This window comes from Muntiacus reevesi, chromosome 12 (assembly GCF_963930625.1).
Source record: "Muntiacus reevesi chromosome 12, mMunRee1.1, whole genome shotgun sequence".
Lineage (NCBI taxonomy): Eukaryota > Metazoa > Chordata > Mammalia > Artiodactyla > Cervidae > Muntiacus > Muntiacus reevesi.
This window is the reverse complement of record NC_089260.1, coordinates 11736555-11755394: the sequence shown is the minus strand read 5'-3', so window position 1 is coordinate 11755394 and position 18840 is coordinate 11736555. Positions and strand designations below refer to the sequence as shown.

Here is an 18840-nt window from a genome sequence, read left to right as displayed (position 1 = left end):
CTCCAGCCGCTGGGACACCTTCTAGAGGAGGCATCTCTGCGTCTGCACGGATTCCTGGAGGCAGCCGGGGAAATCAGTGGAGGTGGGGGAGAGGTGCAGGCGCAAAGGTCGGAAGTGAAAGAGGCAGGGCTGTGCAGGACGGCACCTCGTTGAATTTCCTGGGTTCGAGAGGCTGTGTGTGTTAAATAGGGGCCTTGGCCTTTAACCCAAAGTGATCCACAGCAGGCCCTTGGCTGGGTGGTTAGATCTATGCTTTAGAGAGCTTGGGAGATACACTGGAACACAAAAAGAAGGGGCCACACATGTCAGGAAAACCAGTTAGGAGATTACCGCAGTATTTAAGGAAAGAATGGAGTCCTGAACTAAGGAGGTGGGGGAAAGAAAATTTGGAAATGATGCGATGGTCAGTTCAGTTCAGTTCAGTCGCTCAGTCGTGCCCGACTCTTTGTGACCCCATGGACTGCAGCACGCCAGGCCTCCCGGTCCATCATCAACTCCTGGAGTTTACTCAAACCCATGTCCATCGAGTCAGTTATGCCATCCAGCCATCTCATCGTCTGTCGTCCCCTTCTCCTCCTGCCCCCAATCCCTCCCAGCATCAGGGTCTTTTCCAATGAGCCAGTTCTTAGCATCAGGTGGCCAAAGTACTGGGGTTTCAGCTTCAACATCAGTCCTTCCAATGAACACTCAGGACTGATCTCCTTTAGAGATGCAACGGTAACTGGAAGACAATACAGCGCAGGGGGGCTGGAGTCAGACTGCACTACAGGACTAAGATGACTCTCAGCATTCTGATTTGGAAACTAGGTCTGCTGTTTTCAAAGTGTGTTCCATAGATGTCTGCAGGGGTGGGGATCCCAAAGACCCTTTCAGAAGGACCAAAAGGTCACAACTATTTTCACAAAAAAATTACGATTACGACATTTGTCTTTTTCAACACATTACTGTTGGCTCTGATGATGCAAATGCAAAGTCAGTTAAAACCACTGGTGCCCTAAAACAAATCAAGGCAGCAGCAGCAAACTCTACTAGCAGTCCTTGTATCACCACTCCCCGGGTCAAAAATAAAGCTGGCGTACTGAAAAATGTCTATAATGAATAAATATAAAGAACAGTCTGATGGGTAATCCAGTATTGCAATCTGGAAGGATTGCTTTTCTATAGTTTCGCCTTGGCTAATACAGATAATAAGGAAATGGCAACCCACTCCAGCACTCTTGCCTGGAAAATCCCATGGACAGAGGAGCCTGGTAGGCCACAGAGTCGGACACAACTGAGTGACTTTACTTTACTCTAATGAAATGGGGGGGGGGGGAGTTTTATTCCTCTCTTATGTGAGAAACGCTGATTATCATTTAGCCACATTCATTGTTGTGTAACTTCAAATCAGCCCTATAACAATAAAAAGGTATTACCCTGACCAAAGTTAGAACTTGAGCAACAAGATATAAAGAAATCATTGGATGACTTAATAAATCAGGAGACAAATTTCCTACATGGAAGAATTCCAAATGAACCATGTAGGTACTTTACCCTGAGGGAGGGGGGCATAAGGACCTACTCCTTAGGTGTAGGCTGCATACCTACTTCCCAAGAGTAGGTACATAGTGGGGTGTGGGGGGCAATTTTACAATGGGGAAGCCTGACAAACATGACCAGGTGATCAAGGTCAACATCAGCAGTTCATAAACCATGATGATCGCATGGACCTTTGACATGATGTGATGAAAATGACACTTTACCTCTGTGATCATCTTCCTTCAAACCCATAAACATCCAACCATGAGAAAAACATCAGATAAATTCCCATAGAGACATCCTCCAACATACTTGATCAGCACTCCTAAAAACTGTCAAGATCATCAAGAACAAGAAGAGTCTGAGAAACAGTCACAGCCAAGAGGAACCATAAGAAAACATGACTTCTAAACGAGAGGTGTGTATCCTGCCACAGTGAAAAAATATTAGGGTAAACTAAGGAAACCTGAATGAAACACAGACTTTAATTGTTCTTAACTTTGCATTATAATAATAATATAATGCATCAATGCACCACAGTAAAGTGAGATATCAATAATAGGGGAAACTGCCATGGTGGGGGAGGGTGGAGGAGAGCAGAGGAGTTTATGGAAGCTCTGTTCTACTTGCTCGATTTTTCTGTAAAACTTTTCTAAAAGATAGTTTATTAATTTTAAAAATCCTAATATTAATTGGGAATAATTCTACCATCCATCACTCTAACCTTACAGAATTTAAGTTCTATAATGAGATATCCTATCCATAATTCAATTCAGTATTTACCACGCTCCTATCAAGCATGCCTCTGAACAGGTGGGTACTGGCTGTTAAAAAAAAAAAAAGAACAAAACAAGGCTCACCACCTAGTTGAAGACAAAAGACATTTTAATTGGTAATTACTCTCCTGAGAGGTGAGTATAACTGAAGAGCACAAAGGTATGGCATAGAAAAGGTGCAGAAGCAAAAAATAATTGGGCTGGGCCTAATTTTTTTTTTTTAAATCTGTCCTTCCAAGAATCTCCCCCCCCCCCCTTTTTTTTCCTTTTTGCTGAAAATGAAAGCACTGTAGAGGCAACAGTTTATTTACCATGGTGCTTTAACGTTGCATGTACAATGGACAAAATATACTTTAGAAAATGCCAAAGTTTCTAAAACTGTTACAAGTATAAAGGAATTTCATACATTTCAAAGGAAGTGAATATTAAAACTGGGATAAGTAGAAAAAGGAGGGAGCTGAAAATGAACATATACAAATACAAAACAAAGATAACATATTGAAAGATGATACCTAAAATAGGTACCCAAAAGGATGAGTACAAGGACAAAACTTTGGGAAACAGCAGTTTTATAATCTGCATGTCTCTGAGTATAAACTAGTAAGGGGGGTGGGTGGAGAGTGAAGACAGCACTTAGCAGCTGCTCTCTGATAGGTACACATGCAAGAGAGGGTCTCTATTGTTGTCGTTGGTCAGTGGCTAAGTCGTGTCTGACTCTGCAACCCCATGGACACACACCAGGTTCTTCTGTTCTCCACTGACTCCAGGAGTTTGCTCAAATTAACGTCCCTTGTGTATACGGAGGGTGTCTATACATTATAAAATTTAATCTGAAACAGCCCTTGAAACGAGGGTCTGTTATCTTTTCTCCACAACACTCAGGTTTACAGAGATTAAGATGACTTACAGCAGAGCAAGATTCCACCCTCTGTCCACCTGAAAGGTAAGCCCTGCTCGTTTTGCTCCCACCTGACCAGTGACCGGGCCCTGGTAATGTGGCAGAATTCGCCCTGTCCCTTTCCACACAAAGCAGTCTTAGGATTTTAATGTCTCCTCTACTAGGATTCCACAGTGTTCACTTCATAGTCAACCGCATGGTCCACAGAACACTTCTAATTACAGTATCTCATTTACTAGTTGGCCCGGCATTGGGCTTCCAAACTCCCGACAGTTGTTTTTTCAGTGTCACTACCAAATTCACTCACGGAGGCCACCAGTTTTGCTTACATTCCAGTCATAAGCTTGTTGGAAGGCCTCCCATTTCTTACCATCATGCTATTAGCTCCCTAAGCTTTATACTGGAACAGCACAGCGTTTTGAGGTGACTACAAAAAGGAGCCAACTCCCCCCTCATCGAGAAAGCCATCATAAACCATCCTAAGTGGTATGAAGTTTCCTGGGCCTCTTCTGATTCAATGACACCTTTTTGTGCACTAAGTCACTTCAGTCTTGTCCGACTCTGTGCGATCCTACGGACTGTAGCCCAAGAGGCACCTCTGTCCATGAGGACTTTCCAGGCAAGAAGACAGGAGCAGGCTGCCATTTCCTCCTCCAGGGCATCTTCCCGACCCAGGGATCGAACCCGCGTCTCTCATGTCTCCCGCACTGACAGGCGTGCTCTTTACCACTTAGCGCCACCTGGGAAGCCCGTGTCACCTTAGAAAAGACCCTTATTTCCTCACGGGTAAATTCGGGAGGGAAACAAACAAATTATTTGCCGGCGTCCGGAGACTGTGGTGAGAAAACGGTGAAGAAGAGTTTTGCCTGAAGCGCAGGCGTGATTTCGAGGCCCCGCGGGCCGCGCGGCACAAAGGGCGCGGAGCCGAGAGCCCGGGGCCGCCGCCTCCCGGTGCATCTCGGGAAGGCCCCGGGCCGCGCCGCCGCGCCGCGGCTCCCGGCCTCCCCCGGTGGCTCCGCTCTGGCCCGAGCAGAGAGGCGAACACTGCCTGCCGGCGTCCGGCGCGAGCCGCCGCGGGGCCCAGGGAGCTTCCGCACGGCTCCTCCCGCTCCGGGGGTCTTTGTTCCCGCAGGACGTCCCCCACCCCACTTTCTCGCCCAGCAAATCCGGGCTGCGGGAGGGTCCACGGCTGGTCCTACTTGGAGACACCCCTATCTTGGGGGCGCTCCGGGGCGGGACGTTAGCAGAGGCAGCGAAGGGAACCCCGAACCTGGATGCTAGGGGAAAAGGAGGGAAACACGCGCCGGACCGCCTCCTCGCCTGACCGCTCGGAGGCGGGCGGCGATCTCCCGCGCTGGCGGCTGGCGCGGGCTCCGCAGGGCGCGCTGGCGGCTGCAGCGGCGGGGCGGGGCGCGGCGGGCCGGCCCTGGGCCTGCACGTGGTGGAACCGCAGTCCCCGTCGGGCATGGCCCCCGGAGAGCCACCGTTCTCTTGGGGAAAGAGGCAATGCCACCCACCCACCCACCCTCGGCCCCGCTCCAGAGAGATGTCTACGCTTCCTCTTTAATGGCTCCAGAACTGGAGACTGGGAAGAAAGAGGGACCGCGCGGCTGGGCGCGAGCGTTTTGTTTCCTGCGCTCGGACCACTGAATGGGGAAGCTGCCAGGCAGGGGCTGGGTGACATGGGGTAGAGGGACCCACCCCCACGAAGAGTCGTGACCAAGTCCGCATAGCAGAGGGCAGGGGAAATAAGAGGGTTGATGCATACCTCGGCGGGCGCGCTGGAGTAAAGTGCAAGACAGGCATCCCTGAGCGTGGCCGTCGTGGGGCTCCAAGGGTCCCAGCAGGCCCGGGTGGGGCGCGCGGCTGCACACGCGGTCCCCGGCGCGCCGCTCTGTGTTTACATTCTGCAGCATCTCCACGTTGTGCCGCCATCCCCGCCTCCCATTGGCCAGCTCGCCAGGCGGCTCCATGCTGTGCCGCCGTCCCCGTCTCTCATTGGCCAGCTTGCCAGGCGGCTCCACGCTGTGCCGCTGTCCCCGCCTCCCATTGGCCAGCTCGCCAGTCGCCGGCGCCGCGCTCCGCCCGCAGGGGGCGGGCCCTTCGGGTCCGCGCGTCTCCTCAGAAAACCCGGGTTCCTGGAGGCCTAGGCGGGACAGCCAACCTCCGCCACAGGATGGCCACTTCCTAGCCGCTCTGTGCCTCCTGCCCCCCACCCCCACCCCCGAGCCGCCTCCACAGGGCCATACGCCGGGGCCGGGGTCTGCGGCCTGACACCCCCGGCCTTCGAAGAGTTGAGAAAGGAGGGAGGGAACAGAAACGTACTGGCGGGAGATGAAGAAGTCGAGCGGCGGGGAGCAGGGCTGAGGCGGCGGTGGAGGAGTAGAGCCCTCTTGAAAGGCTCCCTCCTGCCGCCGGGCCGCGCGGGCAGGGGCAAGGCAGGGGGCCGCGGTGAGCCAGCCCTGCGGGCCCTCGAGCCGGGCCAGCGCGGACGGAGGCCAGGGCGCGGCGCTGCGCGCGCGGGTGGGCGGGCGGCGGGCGCGCGGGGGAGGGGAGCGCGCTGTCCGGAGGTGTCAGTCTGCGGCGCATGCGCGCGGGGCGGGCCCGGCCCGGCCTATATATTGGGTTGGCGCCGGCGCCAGCTGAGCCGAGCGGTAGCGGGTCTGGCGGTGAGGAGGTGCTGGGCGCAGGGCGGGATGCGGGAGGAAAGAAACCCCCCACCCCTTCCCCACTCCTCACTCTCGGGTCGATCCATCTCGCGGGCGGGAGCCTGTGGGGCAGGGAAAGCGGGCAGGGCTGAGAAGCAGGCGTCTGGGGACGCCGGGTTCCCGCGTTCCGTGTCCCTGTCAGGACCCTTGGCAGGGGACCTGGGAGGTGGCAGGGGGTGGAGGGCTGCCCCTAAGCGGGAGGCCCGCGGAGCAGCCCCTCATTCTTGGGGCTTCTCTGTGCCGCCCCCATTGGGGGGGCTATCCCCTCAGGAAAGAGGGTTGAGGGTCAGGGTCTCCTTCACGGGGAGAAAAGTTCCCAGAGCCGACCGGTTTCCCCACGCCACCACGGTTTCCCCCCCCACCCCGACCCCCACTTTTTAAATGGAACTGCCTTTTCTTCGTCCTCATCTCCCATCTGGAGTCGGGGTCGCAGTGCCCCTCCAGGCTGTGGGCAGGGGCCGGCAGGGCCGGGAAGGAGGGAAAGGAGACTGAAGGACGTGACACAAGTTCCCTCCGCCCCCTGCTCCCCCGCCACCGCCGCTCTCCAAATTGGCGCGGAACCGGCTTCTCCTCAGCGTCTCGCCTCCACAACCCCCCTCTCCCCGCGACTTGTGCAGGGTGGGGGAAAGTGGGGGCGCTGCCCAGGCTCCGCTCGGGGCTGGGGGTGGGGGTCCGGGGGAGAGGGGTACAGGACTCAGAAAAGATCCCATCTGCTTCCCTGCGCGTTCTGAGGGAGCTTTGCAAAATGTTTTTGAAGACACTCCCGTCCGGGCTGTACCTTGAGTTGAGGGAATACAGGCATGTGTCTAATAAATCATGCGCTAATATAGTGCAGAAGTCAACGCGGTAAAATGGCTCGGGTCATCTGAGGAACCTAGGTGTAAACCTCTGACTGGACTTGGAGAGTATGAATGAACACGTATTTGACTCTGGTTTTTCCTTCCCCAATCCCCCCCCCGCCCCCAGAGGTTTCCTTCACCTGAAAGAAGAGAATGTCAAGACGCAGGTAACATTATTTATCTTGGAAATATGTTTCAAAATTAGTTGCTGCCTTTGAGATGAATCACTTTCTAATTAAACTTCCTTCTTAAAAACTCTATAGTAGCCGTTTACAAGCTAAACAGCAGCCCCAGGCCAGTCAGACGGATTCCCCGCAAGAAGCCCAAGTAATTCAGGCCAAGAAGAGGAAAACGGCCCAGGTGAGTTAAGGAGGGGAAGAGAGGAGAAAGAAAATTCCTTGCTGGGACCTTAGTGTAACCATGACGTTTTTATTTTCCAGGATGTCAAAAAAAGAAAAGAGGAGGTCACCAAGAAACATCAGTATGAAATTAGGGTAATGCAGAACTGGGCTGGGTTTGGGGGACACAAATGAGGGACAAAAAAAAATTGTTATTGTTTTGCGGTAGGAAGATTCCTCTGACACTTTTAATGCCCCTAGGGGTCAGCAGGAAGGCGCTTGTCTTTGGGTGGTTTTTATGTCCCTGAATCCTACTACAGCTGCAGAGTAAGTTTGCCTTGACGCAGCTGGTTCCTCTTTGTAAATCCCTCCCTCCAGGAGCTGCCTGGTGCACCAGGGCCCGCCTAATCTGTCCAATGCAGTGCTCTTTGTTCCCTCTCTGACTATAGTGGAGGGTCCTAATAGCTGCTCCTAGGGCATAAATAGGATGTAAAGTCGGTGACACACTGGCACCCAGCCCTTTGCTATCTACTCTGCCTATGTGTTGTAGAGAAAACACTGTAGAAACAGTGGTTCTCTTTGAAGCCCTCATTGACTGGAGAAAGGGCCCTTTAGATATTTAAGTAATTGTTTCTACATTCAAGGTTTTGCCTTCATGTATTCTAAAGTTTAAGGCCTGAAACAGGCCTTAAAGGAGTGGAGAGGGTGGGGAAGTGCCCTGGACACTATTGCTAAATATAGAGGAAGAATTTTACAATATTGAAAGTGCTATTTGACTACTGATGCATTTTGTTGTTCTTTCTACTCTCCCTCAATACCTAATGTCTTGTATTTCCAGAACTGTAATTTGTTGTCTAAAACATTCTACCTGTTGCTATTTATGAACAGTGATATGAGTTACAGGACTAATTATTAAATATGAATGTCAGCTTAAATTAACTAGACTGTCAGCACTGTTAGCTAATGATGGTGTTTGGGGGAAACTATAGACTGTTTAGAAGTATTAGCTTTCATTTAGAAAAGATCTCAGACAAAAGCTGGTTTCTTACTGTACAAATATATTCTTGTTTTTTAAATGACAGAATTGTTGGCCACCTGTATTATCCGGGGGGGTCAGTCCTTGCATTATCATTGAAACACCCCACAAAGAAATAGGAACAAGTGACTTCTCCAGATTCACAAATTATAGATTTAAAAATCTTTTTATTAATCCTTCACCTTTACCTGATTTAAGGTAAGAAAAATTTCAGTAATTTAATGTCAAAGATTAAAATTTACTGATGTAATATATGGTGCTATTTTGATTTATTTTTTGCCTTCACTATAAGATAGAAACTTGTAAAAACTGCTTTTTTAAAAACTAGTCTTTAAGCCTGTTTTCTGGCAGTAGTGCTATTGCAGATGACATAGGTATTTAAAACATTGATTGTATAACATTATTTTCATTTGCCTGCTGAAGACTGTAAGCCTTATCAGAACTGAATCACCTTTTAAATGGAGTTTAAGTAATTTATGTACATTAAGCTGGAAGTATTTTAACATGTACAGCATTTTTATTTGATAGATTAGCTCCTCTTATTTCTTACCAAGATTAGTTATTAAGGTCTATACTTTTTTATAGTTAATGAATGACTAAGAGATACAGCTTATATAAAATGTGTAGTAATTTATATTTGGCTTTAATAAGCAAATTAATGGACTCAAATGTTTAAACTCACCCATCTTCCTTTTGTCCTGTCCCACCTAACTCCTACTGCAAAGTACTGACAGTCTGTTTGGAGGTGATTGAGACTGTGTCTACTGGGATCATACGTTCTAAATATTTACTTTTTTAGTATTGTTCTCGAGAAGACATGGTTATCTTAAATCGGTGCCTTTGTAAAATATAAGTAAATGGGGACTAGAAGGCATTCTTGAACTCTGTCAATTTAGATTATCATAGTTCAAGTTCTTTGTATAATTTCATGTTAAAGAAATGGTTTCTTAAAGTAGCAATTTTTCCTAATTTAAGAGTTATTCCTTCCAAATTCTAATTCAGTGTTTGGAAGTTGAGTTTACTCAATGTGAAACAGGTAGCTGTATATTATGTAGATCAGACAATATTTTTCGCTTTTCCATAGCTGGGGATGTTCACAAGATGTTTGGCTAAACATGTTAAAAAAAGAGACCAGGTATGTTCACGACAAACATTTTGAAGTTCTGCATTCTGAGTTGGAACCACAGATGAGGTCAATACTTCTAGACTGGCTTTTAGAGGTATGTTCTAGCAGTACAAATTTCTTTTTTCTCTGTATGACAGGAAAGTATTTAAACATAATATGCTTTCCATGTGCCCTCATGGTATTATTACCTATTGCCAGGAGCCTTTTTGTTGTTGTTGTTTAGCACTTATTTGGCTGTACTGGGTCTTAGTTGTGGCATGTAGATCTTCAGTTGCAGTATGTGAAATCTTAGTTGCAGCATGTGAACTCTTAGTTGCAGCATGTGGGACCTAGTTCCCTCAAATCCCTGCATTAGGAGCACAGTCTTAGCCATTGGACCACCAGGAAAGACCCCAGGAGGCATTTTTTGGGTGCTGTTCACCAGCAGATGATACCAAATGATAAGAGTAAAATCTTGACACAGCCACTATATCCCACATAACCCAAACGCAATTTAGAAATTCTGGTATCTGGGTATTGCTGTGTACTAGGCACTGTTCTAGGTGCCAAGGATACTCGAGATGAACAGAATTTGACAAGGTTTTGCATTCTGCCGTGCAAAGTGAAGAACCAGGACTGGGCTTCAGGACCCTCAGAAGTCCTTCGTCACCAAAATCAAATTATGATTTGGAATCCTAATTTCTATATCCTAAATGATAAGGAAGTTTTGAATATCCAGTAGCCCTAAGCCCTCAAGGCTCCATGTAACTTTTATTATATCCCTCTGTTCCTTTCAGAAATAAACTGTACCATTAAAGAAATAATTAGTGATCCAGAAGTCCCTAAAAAATCTGTGCCAGAATGTCTGCTCTCGTTTAGGCACCATATATCCTTTCTGGATAATAGTTCTGAAAGAATCTCAAATTATTATTTGAGAAAATGATTACCTGTATTGATAACAAACTGATTTTCCCACAATCCTTGGATACTTGCTCTGTAATTTCCTTGTTTTGTATAGAGACAGTGAACTTTAAGGGGGAAGTACCACATGGCAGAATAGATCTCAGGAGCTATCAGAAAAGTTCTTAGGAATACAAAATATTGTCCTTCTGAATCCGGTCATCTTATTCCTTATTCTGACTAGAAGGGAAGATTATATTTCAATCATATGTGTACAAGACTGTAGTTGATTACTGACTTTTTCTGAATGTCTAGTGATCATGAATGCAACTTTTCAGCATAATTATGTTGATTTTATTTTTCTTTTATGTTAAATTGATTTTTATTCGGTGGTTGTCTATCAAATTTATCCCTATTTTCACTTAAATATATGATTACATATACAAAACCAAATAGAATATATAGTAAGTCAAATCCAGCAGAGCACTAATCTCTACTTTGTCTTAGTCTTTCAGTCTAGGAATGCAAAAATGGTTCAACATTTGAAACTCTATTTATAGTTTAAGGAAGAAAAATCACAAGGTTATATATCATGGATGTAAAAGGTGTTTTTTTAAATTCAATATACATTCCTGATTTTAAAATGTGTAATAAACTAGGAATAAATTTCCTTAACACATTAAATGTTTATTAGTAACACATTGATGTCTATCCCTCTGTTTCCTCCCTGCTTCATGAAATTATTTTGAGAATTAAAAGCTTTCCCTATATTGTGGAAATGACAGATACTACTTATTAGTAATAGTAATAGTGTAACATTAGGGGAACTCCCATTACAGTCAGAAACAAGGAATACAATAAAAATTTTGACCATCACCAGTGTTATCCATTCAGTTTTCTTCTTTAGTTCTTAAATGAGGTAAGAACATTGAAGAAACACAGTTGTCATTTTGTAGTTAAATGTATATCTAAAATAATGAAAGGAATCACTTGGAACTATCAGAAGACAAACTAAGCAGCATGAAAACACCCACCCATTTATCATCACTAAAAATTAAAAAGTTAATAGGAAAAAGTTCTCATCCATAGTTAGCAAAATGAACCTGGGAATAAACACATTAAATCCATGTGGAAAAAACCTATGAAACTAATTAAGAGTCAGTGAGGATGGTAATAGATTAATTTATTCTATTAGCACATGTTACTTTTTCCTGCATTTGTGATTTGGTATCCTAAAAAAGTTGGGCTTCAGAAAACTGTTCTTTAGTATGCTAAGAGGAACTCTGTAATTTGGAGAAATTAATGGAATAATATTTAAATGTTTGGATTCTTCTCTAGGTATGTGAAGTATACACACTTCATAGGGAAACATTTTATCTTGCACAAGACTTTTTTGATAGATTTATGTTGACACAAAAGGATATAAATAAAAATATGCTTCAACTGATTGGAATTACCTCATTATTCATTGCTTCCAAACTTGAGGTAAGCTCTCAGAATTTATCCCTAGATATATTTACCCCAAACTCTTAAATTATAAGTCTCTGGTTTGATTCTGGAACTAGAATCTAGGTGAAATGTTCCATGACTCACTGTGCCAAACAAAACCACCAGTGCTGTCTCTATATACCTAGTTATGGTGCTTGGATTCAATAGAATGGTCTTGGAGACCTACTTAACCAATCAAATGCAATAAATGCTATCTTGGGTTAGAATAATGATCTATATCCAGCCTAATATTTCTGTATCTGATAATAGTGCCAGGATAGAAGGAAATAACTTTTCTGCCTTAAATCTTTTTTCACATAGTTTCAATCTACTTTTCTTAAATTCAACACAGATCATTAGTAACTTCATCTGATGTTTTCAAAGCCTGTACAGTTTTGAGAGTACAGGAGGGACTGAACCATGCATTAATTTCCTGAAGTGTATTTTTCTTCCACATTTTTGTCTTTTGAGGTCTATGGGCTATCCCCAAATTTTATAAGTTTCTATTCAGTATCTCCTTACTGAAATAATACTGTATGTTTCAAATATTTTTCTAGACTGAATCTTGATCTTTAGCCTGTTCTCACCTGTGGCAGGCATCTCTTCTACTCCTCTGATCATTCTGGTTCTTGTTTTCTCAATTAAGACAGATCAACAAACTGCACAAATTATTGTTTGACTAACCATACTTTTGTACTAGGGTAAGGTTATCTAGACTTTGTTGAGTATCCTGTTTTAGTCTAGTATACCAAGCAGTCCTAAAACAAGTTTGGCTTTTTGTTTTAACCAGTCACTGAAATCACTGGTTAAAATACTCCTCATTGTTTATTAACTAAGATTTTAAATCAGTTCTATAAAAATGTTTCAGTCAATACAAGTTGGCTAATTTAGATACCTAGATGTGAAAAATATTAAATGTAAGGTTGCTTTGGCTGCCACAGAATTATTTTATAAAAATTTATAATCACTTTGTGACACTGTCTTTTAAAAACAAAGCCGAGATGTGGTTTGTATATGTGGTTTGTTTTAGTCTCAGTCTCAGCTGTGCTTGATATTAATTAAATCCATTTTAAAGGAAATCTATGCTCCTAAGCTCCAAGAGTTTGCTTATGTCACTGATGGTGCTTGCAGTGAAGAGGATATCTTAAGTATGGAACTTGCTATATTAAAGGTAATAGTATCTTTATTATTTCTACTTGCAATTTAGTAACTATAGTTTACTAAATCTCAAAGACTACAATGTAAGTAGTGAAAACTGAGATTTTAGTATTAGGATTCAGTTCTAAGATGGGAGGGGAATTTTCTTAACCTGTAAAGTATTTTTCTGCATCTTTCAAATTTTCCTATATTGAGAATATTTGTTAATTTTAAAGTGTTTAACAACACTTAAAACTTAAAAAAAAGGTAGTTAGCACAGTATGTGTACTAAATGAATTTCAACAATGATTCTCAAATCTTAGTTGTTTTTCCACTTCCAGCAGATAGAGAATGAGAAATATTTCACTGCTTTTTTCTTCTTCTCTATATGTATGGCAAGGGCTATTAATAGAAGGGTAGAGGAGAGAAGTATAAAGGTATTTAATTGGGCCTTGAATTAGAAGTTAAAGGGTGGATGTTAGCTACTAGAAAGTATGCTATGAAATCTGAGCATCATGGCTTTATAAATAGGACACAGAGAACACAATATGACTTTCATTTGTAAGTTATCTATAAACTATATGCATTAAAATATAAATTAAAAACTTGTAAAATATTTATAAACATTCAACTGATAGCTCTATGTTAGGATGTGATCTTGTTGGCATGCTGATACTGTTCTTTTTAAAAAAATTTTTATTGAAGTATAGTTATTTTCAGTGTTGTTAGTTTTAGCTGTATAGCAAAGGTGATTCAGCTTATATATATATATAAGCTATATATATATATACACATACACATATTATTTTTCAGATTTTTTACCACTATAGGTTATTATATTTAGTATAGTTCTGATATGTTCTAATAATAAAGTTATCTAGATTCAGACTTCAAGTATAATGTATGATGCATGTATGCTAAGTCACTTTAGTCATGTCTAACTCTTTGCAACCCTGTGGACTGTAGCCCGCCAGGCTCCTCTGTCCATGAGATTCTCCAGGCAAGAACACTGGAGTGGGTTGCCATGCCCTCCTCCAAGGGATCTTCCCAACCCAGGTCTCTTGCATCTCCTGCACTGGCAGGTGGATTCTTTACCACCAGCGCCACCTGGGAAGCCTGAAGTATACTATAACGATATATAAAGAGAAGATGGAATTCTCTGGGTGGTCCTACAGGCATTAAGACTCTCTGTTCTATCCTCATTTTTGTAGACTTATAAATGGTAAAGTCCCAGGGCTTCGTGGAGGGAAAGATATCATAAATTAGGATTTGGCTTTTTTTTTTTTTTTTATAACTTTTACATTTTGAATAGAAGCCACTGGAGATCATAGAAAGAAAGAAAAAGTGTAGAATCAGTTCTTGGAAGATTTAAATGGAATTAGCTGTGGAGTCATTGAATACAATTAAAAGGGCAGTTTCAATAAAGTAGAGAACACTTTTGGAAGAGAAGGGGCTGCAGGAAATGAGAAAAATAGGAATGAAAAATAGGCCCAATGAACTTTGTAAATAAAGATAACTAGAGTATAATAAAGGGGTCTATAGCAATAATAGACTAAAACACAAGCCACTTTAGATGGTGAGATACCTATAAATATTTTCATTAAAATAAGAAGAAATAAGCCTAAAGCAGAAAGTTTCTTAAAACAGCTATTTAAGGAACTACCCATATAATGTGGTGTGTATATATAACTACACTTATTAACAGGCATTTTAATTTCATTAACAGGCTTTAAAATGGGAACTTTGTCCTGTAACGGTCATCTCCTGGCTAAATCTTTTCCTGCAAGTTGATGCTCTTAAAGATGCTCCTAAAGTTCTTCTACCTCAGTATTCTCAGGAAAAGTTCATTCAAATTGCTCAGGTATTGATATTTTTATTGTATATATGCTAATGTTATTAATTACAGGTTTTGTTTAGTATATTTCTTTAGCGTTAAATAGGCTGTACAACCAATGAAAGCATACTGAATTAAATTCACTCCTTAACTGACTAGAACAAAGCTCCCGATGCATAAAATTCTGTCCTAGTATTTACATTGTTAACTGAAAATTCTATAAAAGTTTTTAAACTTGAGTTTAAATATATCATGAGCACTCTTCACTAGAAGTATGAATGAGGTAGACAGTTAAATACCTCTTTTTGATTTAACACAGAAAGGTATTTTTCGGCCAGTTGTTTTCGGTTTTAAATGGTATAAAATCATTGCAATATAATTATCTTACCATCTTATATTTGAATACATATGGAACCTATTTTACATATTGGAATTAAAATCACCTAATTTAGTTAAAATATTATTTAAAAATTTTAAGTTTAAACTTTCCTAGGCCAGTGTGTAACAAATATTCTAAGAAAGTACAGGAGGAGGGTACTATTCTTTCCTGCCTGCTTCTCATAAGTAGAATAATCAGAACTATAAAGGTCTGACTTCTTAAAGACCCTTTCTAGGCCAAAACTCTCTAGCAGCTCCCTTTTTAAAAACAGGAGGGAAAGATATTCCTTATTTCATATTTTTTTGTGTTCTGAAATACTGGAGTTCCACAGAAAAGTAATACTTTCTCACTTAATATTTGTAAATTCTGTTTCCTGTATCCAGAACATTCGCGCCCCCCCCCGCCCCCCCCGGCTGCCTCCTGTGTTAGGGCTGCCTTAAGCAGAGTCCTCCCTGCTCTGGATCAGGGCACTTCCTAAGAGGATATGCATGCTACATTGCAACAGTTCTTTACTTGCCTGTTAACAAGACTGGAACTTCCTTTGGATGGCAGTTTACTTCTCTTTGGATCCCTGCAATTTTAGCAATTCTTGGCATATGGTCCACATCGTAAGCACTCTAAAATGCTAGCTGACTACTGACTTGCAGCACTCCTTCTTCCCTAAACCCTTACGCCTCTTCCTCTGTCAGCTTTTAGATCTGTGTATCTTAGCCGCGGATTCATTAGCGTTCCAGTACAGAATACTGGCCGCTGCTGCCTTGTGCCACTTTACCTCTACTGACGTGGTTAAGAAAGCCTCAGGTGAGACCGCGTGTTTTGTCTTTCCTTACACATTTACAGCTCTTGAAGGGTCTATTTATGAACTTAGCATCCTGCTACACAAGACTTTAAAATTTTAATGAAAAAAAGCAATTTAACAGTTATCTTCCCTTCTATTGTAAGTAGTTTCTAATCCAGTGTATATCCACAAATAAAAATTAAGGTTCGGACTTCCCTCGTGGTCCAGTGGCTAAGATTCCACGTTCCTGATGCTGGGACCCAGATGCCTCCCTGGTCAGGGATCTAGATCCCACATGCTGCAACTAAGACCCGGGGCAGCCAAATAAGTATTTTCTTTAAAAATGAAGTCAAATGGAATTTAAATCCATTTGAAGTTAGTCAGTGTGATTATAGCTCTGCCTTAAGTTATTGGTTTTTGACAGTTTCAATTCCCTATGTAGCATGTACTGGCTAAAAAGCTCTAAGTCTTTTTCTCCCTCAAAATAGTCACATTATAAACAGTTTGAGAGGAATAATCTGTTTTGACTTGCTAAACTTATTGATTTTGGTTTATTTTATGTGCTTGTTTTGGTTTCCTTTTTACATGAGTTTTTAATTAACTATCTTTAAATTTTCAAGCACAAGCAAATACAGTAATCATGTTTCTGATATAATAGAAACATGTATGTATTTTTCTAATGATACATGTATTTTTCTAACTTTTCTTTATCTAGGTTTGGAATGGGACAACATTTCTGAATGTGTAGACTGGATGGTACCTTTTGTCAGTGTAGTAAAAAGTACTAGCCCAGCGAAGCTTAAGATTTTTAAGAAGATTTCTATGGAAGACAGACACAACATACAGACACATACAAATTATCTGGCTATGCTGGTATGTTTCTTGTATTTTTTGGTCTATTTGATAAGGCACTGAAACTGACAGTAAGGATACTAATGGAGTAATATTTGAGGCAGTTATATAAGATAGTGAGGGGATAGAAAGTTCCAGTGAGGACATTGATTTCAAATGTAGAAAACCTAATAAAAATTAACTTTGAAGTCAAATCAAGATTTGACTTAAGTATCTCAAGATTAATACCAGTATTCCAGGTAGAGTTTAAAAATACAAGTTGCAGGCAGTTAATATCATTGAACCTCTAGAATATGACTACTCACAGTTGTAAAGACATAGAGAGACCATTATATTAAGCCTAAGAGTCTGGTTTGACTTTGTTTTATCATGTCAATGCTTCATCTTAGCTGTTAATCTCTGCATGATTTCTTCACATGTATAGGATGAAGTAAATTATGTAAACACCTTCAGAAAGGAGGGACAGTTGTCACCAGTGTGCAATGGAGGCATTATGACACCACCGAAGAGCACTGAAAAACCACCAGGAAAACACTAAGAAAGTTAACTGAGCAAACAACTTGGAACTGATGAAGTGCTGCACAGCATTTCATGGAACTTAAGTTTTACAGGAAAATAGTGCTGTGACTGTCCTGCCAATTCAGAAGTTTCACTGCCATTCTTTGATTTAAAAACCACTTAAAATTGGCACTAAGGAGGAAATGTATTTAATTCCCATGTTAGCTGTTTAAAGAAACAGCAGTACTTGTTTACAAAGATGACTTCATTCCCAATACTGGCTGGATAAAAGCCAGCCACGATTTATGCCCTAACAAGTCTTTTGACCCAGTGTTGCTAAGTTTATCTTGATAAACTAGGAATTTCATCATTGGAATTTTCAACTAGATAACTGTTACCTTAAAGGGTATATTAAATGATACAGTACTTTGAATCTAGTTTTTAGATTCTCAAAATTTATAAACTCTTAACTAGTGCAATTTGGTTCTTGAAAATAAAATTTAAACTTGTTTACAAAGGTTTAGATTTTTAATAAGGTGACTAATTTATCTATAGCTGCTGTAGCAAGCAAGCTATTATAAAACTTGAATTTTTAAAAAATGGTGAACTTTCATCTTTTTGACTATTTTTATTTGCCTTGCTATATAAAACATTTTTAACCAGTAAAGCTTAGATGAATATGGTGTTTAAACTGTACTCTGAACAGTGGGAATACCAAAGAAATTATAAACAAGATAAATGCTGTGGCTCCTACTTGGGGCTTTGACATAAAGGTTGCTTTATAATAACTCTTTGTACATCACAATTGGGGCGAAAAACTTAAGTACCCTTTCAAACTATTTATATGACAAAGTCACTTTATTACTCTAAAAAAAATCTTTAGAGTTATCTTAATTTAGTGTGACTAAGGCTTTATTTATATTTACAAAACTGCTAAGGTCCTTTTTAAATTCTTACATTATGAGTTAAGGACAGTGTCAAAGTGATAAAGCTTAACACTTGACCTAAACTTCTATTTTCTTAAGGCAGAAAAGCAGTAAATGTATACTGACTCCTAGAAATCTATTTATTAAAAAAAAAAAAAAAGCAACAAAACCTTGACATAACTTACTGTATATAGCTACTCCTACATAAATATTCTAGTTTTTTTAAAAATGAAATGTCAGCCTCAAAAGTAGATTAGAAAATTATCCTAGATTTACTAGTTTATTGTTATTGAACATGTGACTCTTTTTCCTTTGAAGAAATTATAAATTTAAGCTATTGTTATGGTATGAAGTCTTCTGTATAGTTTTCATTTTTAAACTAGTATGTTTCAGTATTCTGTCTGAAAAGAAAACGCCACTAAATATGTACATATGTATTATATAAACTTAATCTTTTAATACTGTTTATTTTTAGCCCATCATTTAAAAAATAAAAGTTAAAAATTGTAACTAACTGCTTAAAAGTAAAGTTTCGCCATTGCTTGGAGAAACTTTTTTTTCCTTCTCTGCGCTGCCAGCTGTAACACTTCTTCTGGGTTGCTTGCATTCAGTTCTGTCTGGCCGATGGCTTTGATCTTCCAAAACAGAAAAGTGATGTTGTTAGAGGTCTGATCAAAAACAAAGCTTTGCTAGTATACATAATATAAAACTACCTACTTGCTAACAACAATAAATGAACCTCTAATTGTAGATGCTAAGAGGTGTAGAAGAAATTAACATAAAGACTGGAAGCACTCAAGGAAAAGACCAATTAACATAGTTTGTGGAAT

The 18840-nt window shown here is 41.4% G+C and overlaps 2 protein-coding genes across 5 annotated transcripts in view; one reads left to right on the top strand and one right to left on the bottom strand.

Annotated features, from left to right (window-relative positions):
- Positions 1-5836: 5836 nt before the first annotated feature.
- Positions 5837-18520, top strand: CCNE2 (cyclin E2). Of its 3 annotated transcripts, none has more exons than XM_065902474.1 (12): positions 5837-5861; positions 6867-6906; positions 7003-7099; positions 7180-7233; positions 8160-8311; positions 9198-9333; positions 11457-11603; positions 12682-12777; positions 14470-14604; positions 15646-15757; positions 16450-16607; positions 17011-18520. In XM_065902474.1, the coding sequence occupies exons 2-12, from the start codon at positions 6893-6895 to the stop codon at positions 17122-17124; spliced, it is 1215 nt and encodes a 404-aa protein (XP_065758546.1). In that variant the 5' UTR covers positions 5837-5861; positions 6867-6892; the 3' UTR covers positions 17125-18520. The 3 variants fall into 3 exon arrangements, with proteins under 3 accessions (XP_065758546.1, XP_065758548.1, XP_065758547.1); XM_065902475.1 differs by having other exon boundaries at positions 5846-5869; XM_065902476.1 differs by lacking the exon at positions 11457-11603.
- Positions 18448-18840, bottom strand: part of INTS8 (integrator complex subunit 8) — a 41928-nt gene continuing 41535 nt past the window's right edge. For both annotated transcript variants that reach the window (XM_065902471.1, XM_065902473.1), the window contains one exon: positions 18448-18645. In XM_065902471.1, the coding sequence (XP_065758543.1) occupies positions 18529-18645 (117 nt within the window). In that variant the 3' untranslated portion in view covers positions 18448-18528. The remainder of the gene's footprint in view (positions 18646-18840) is intronic.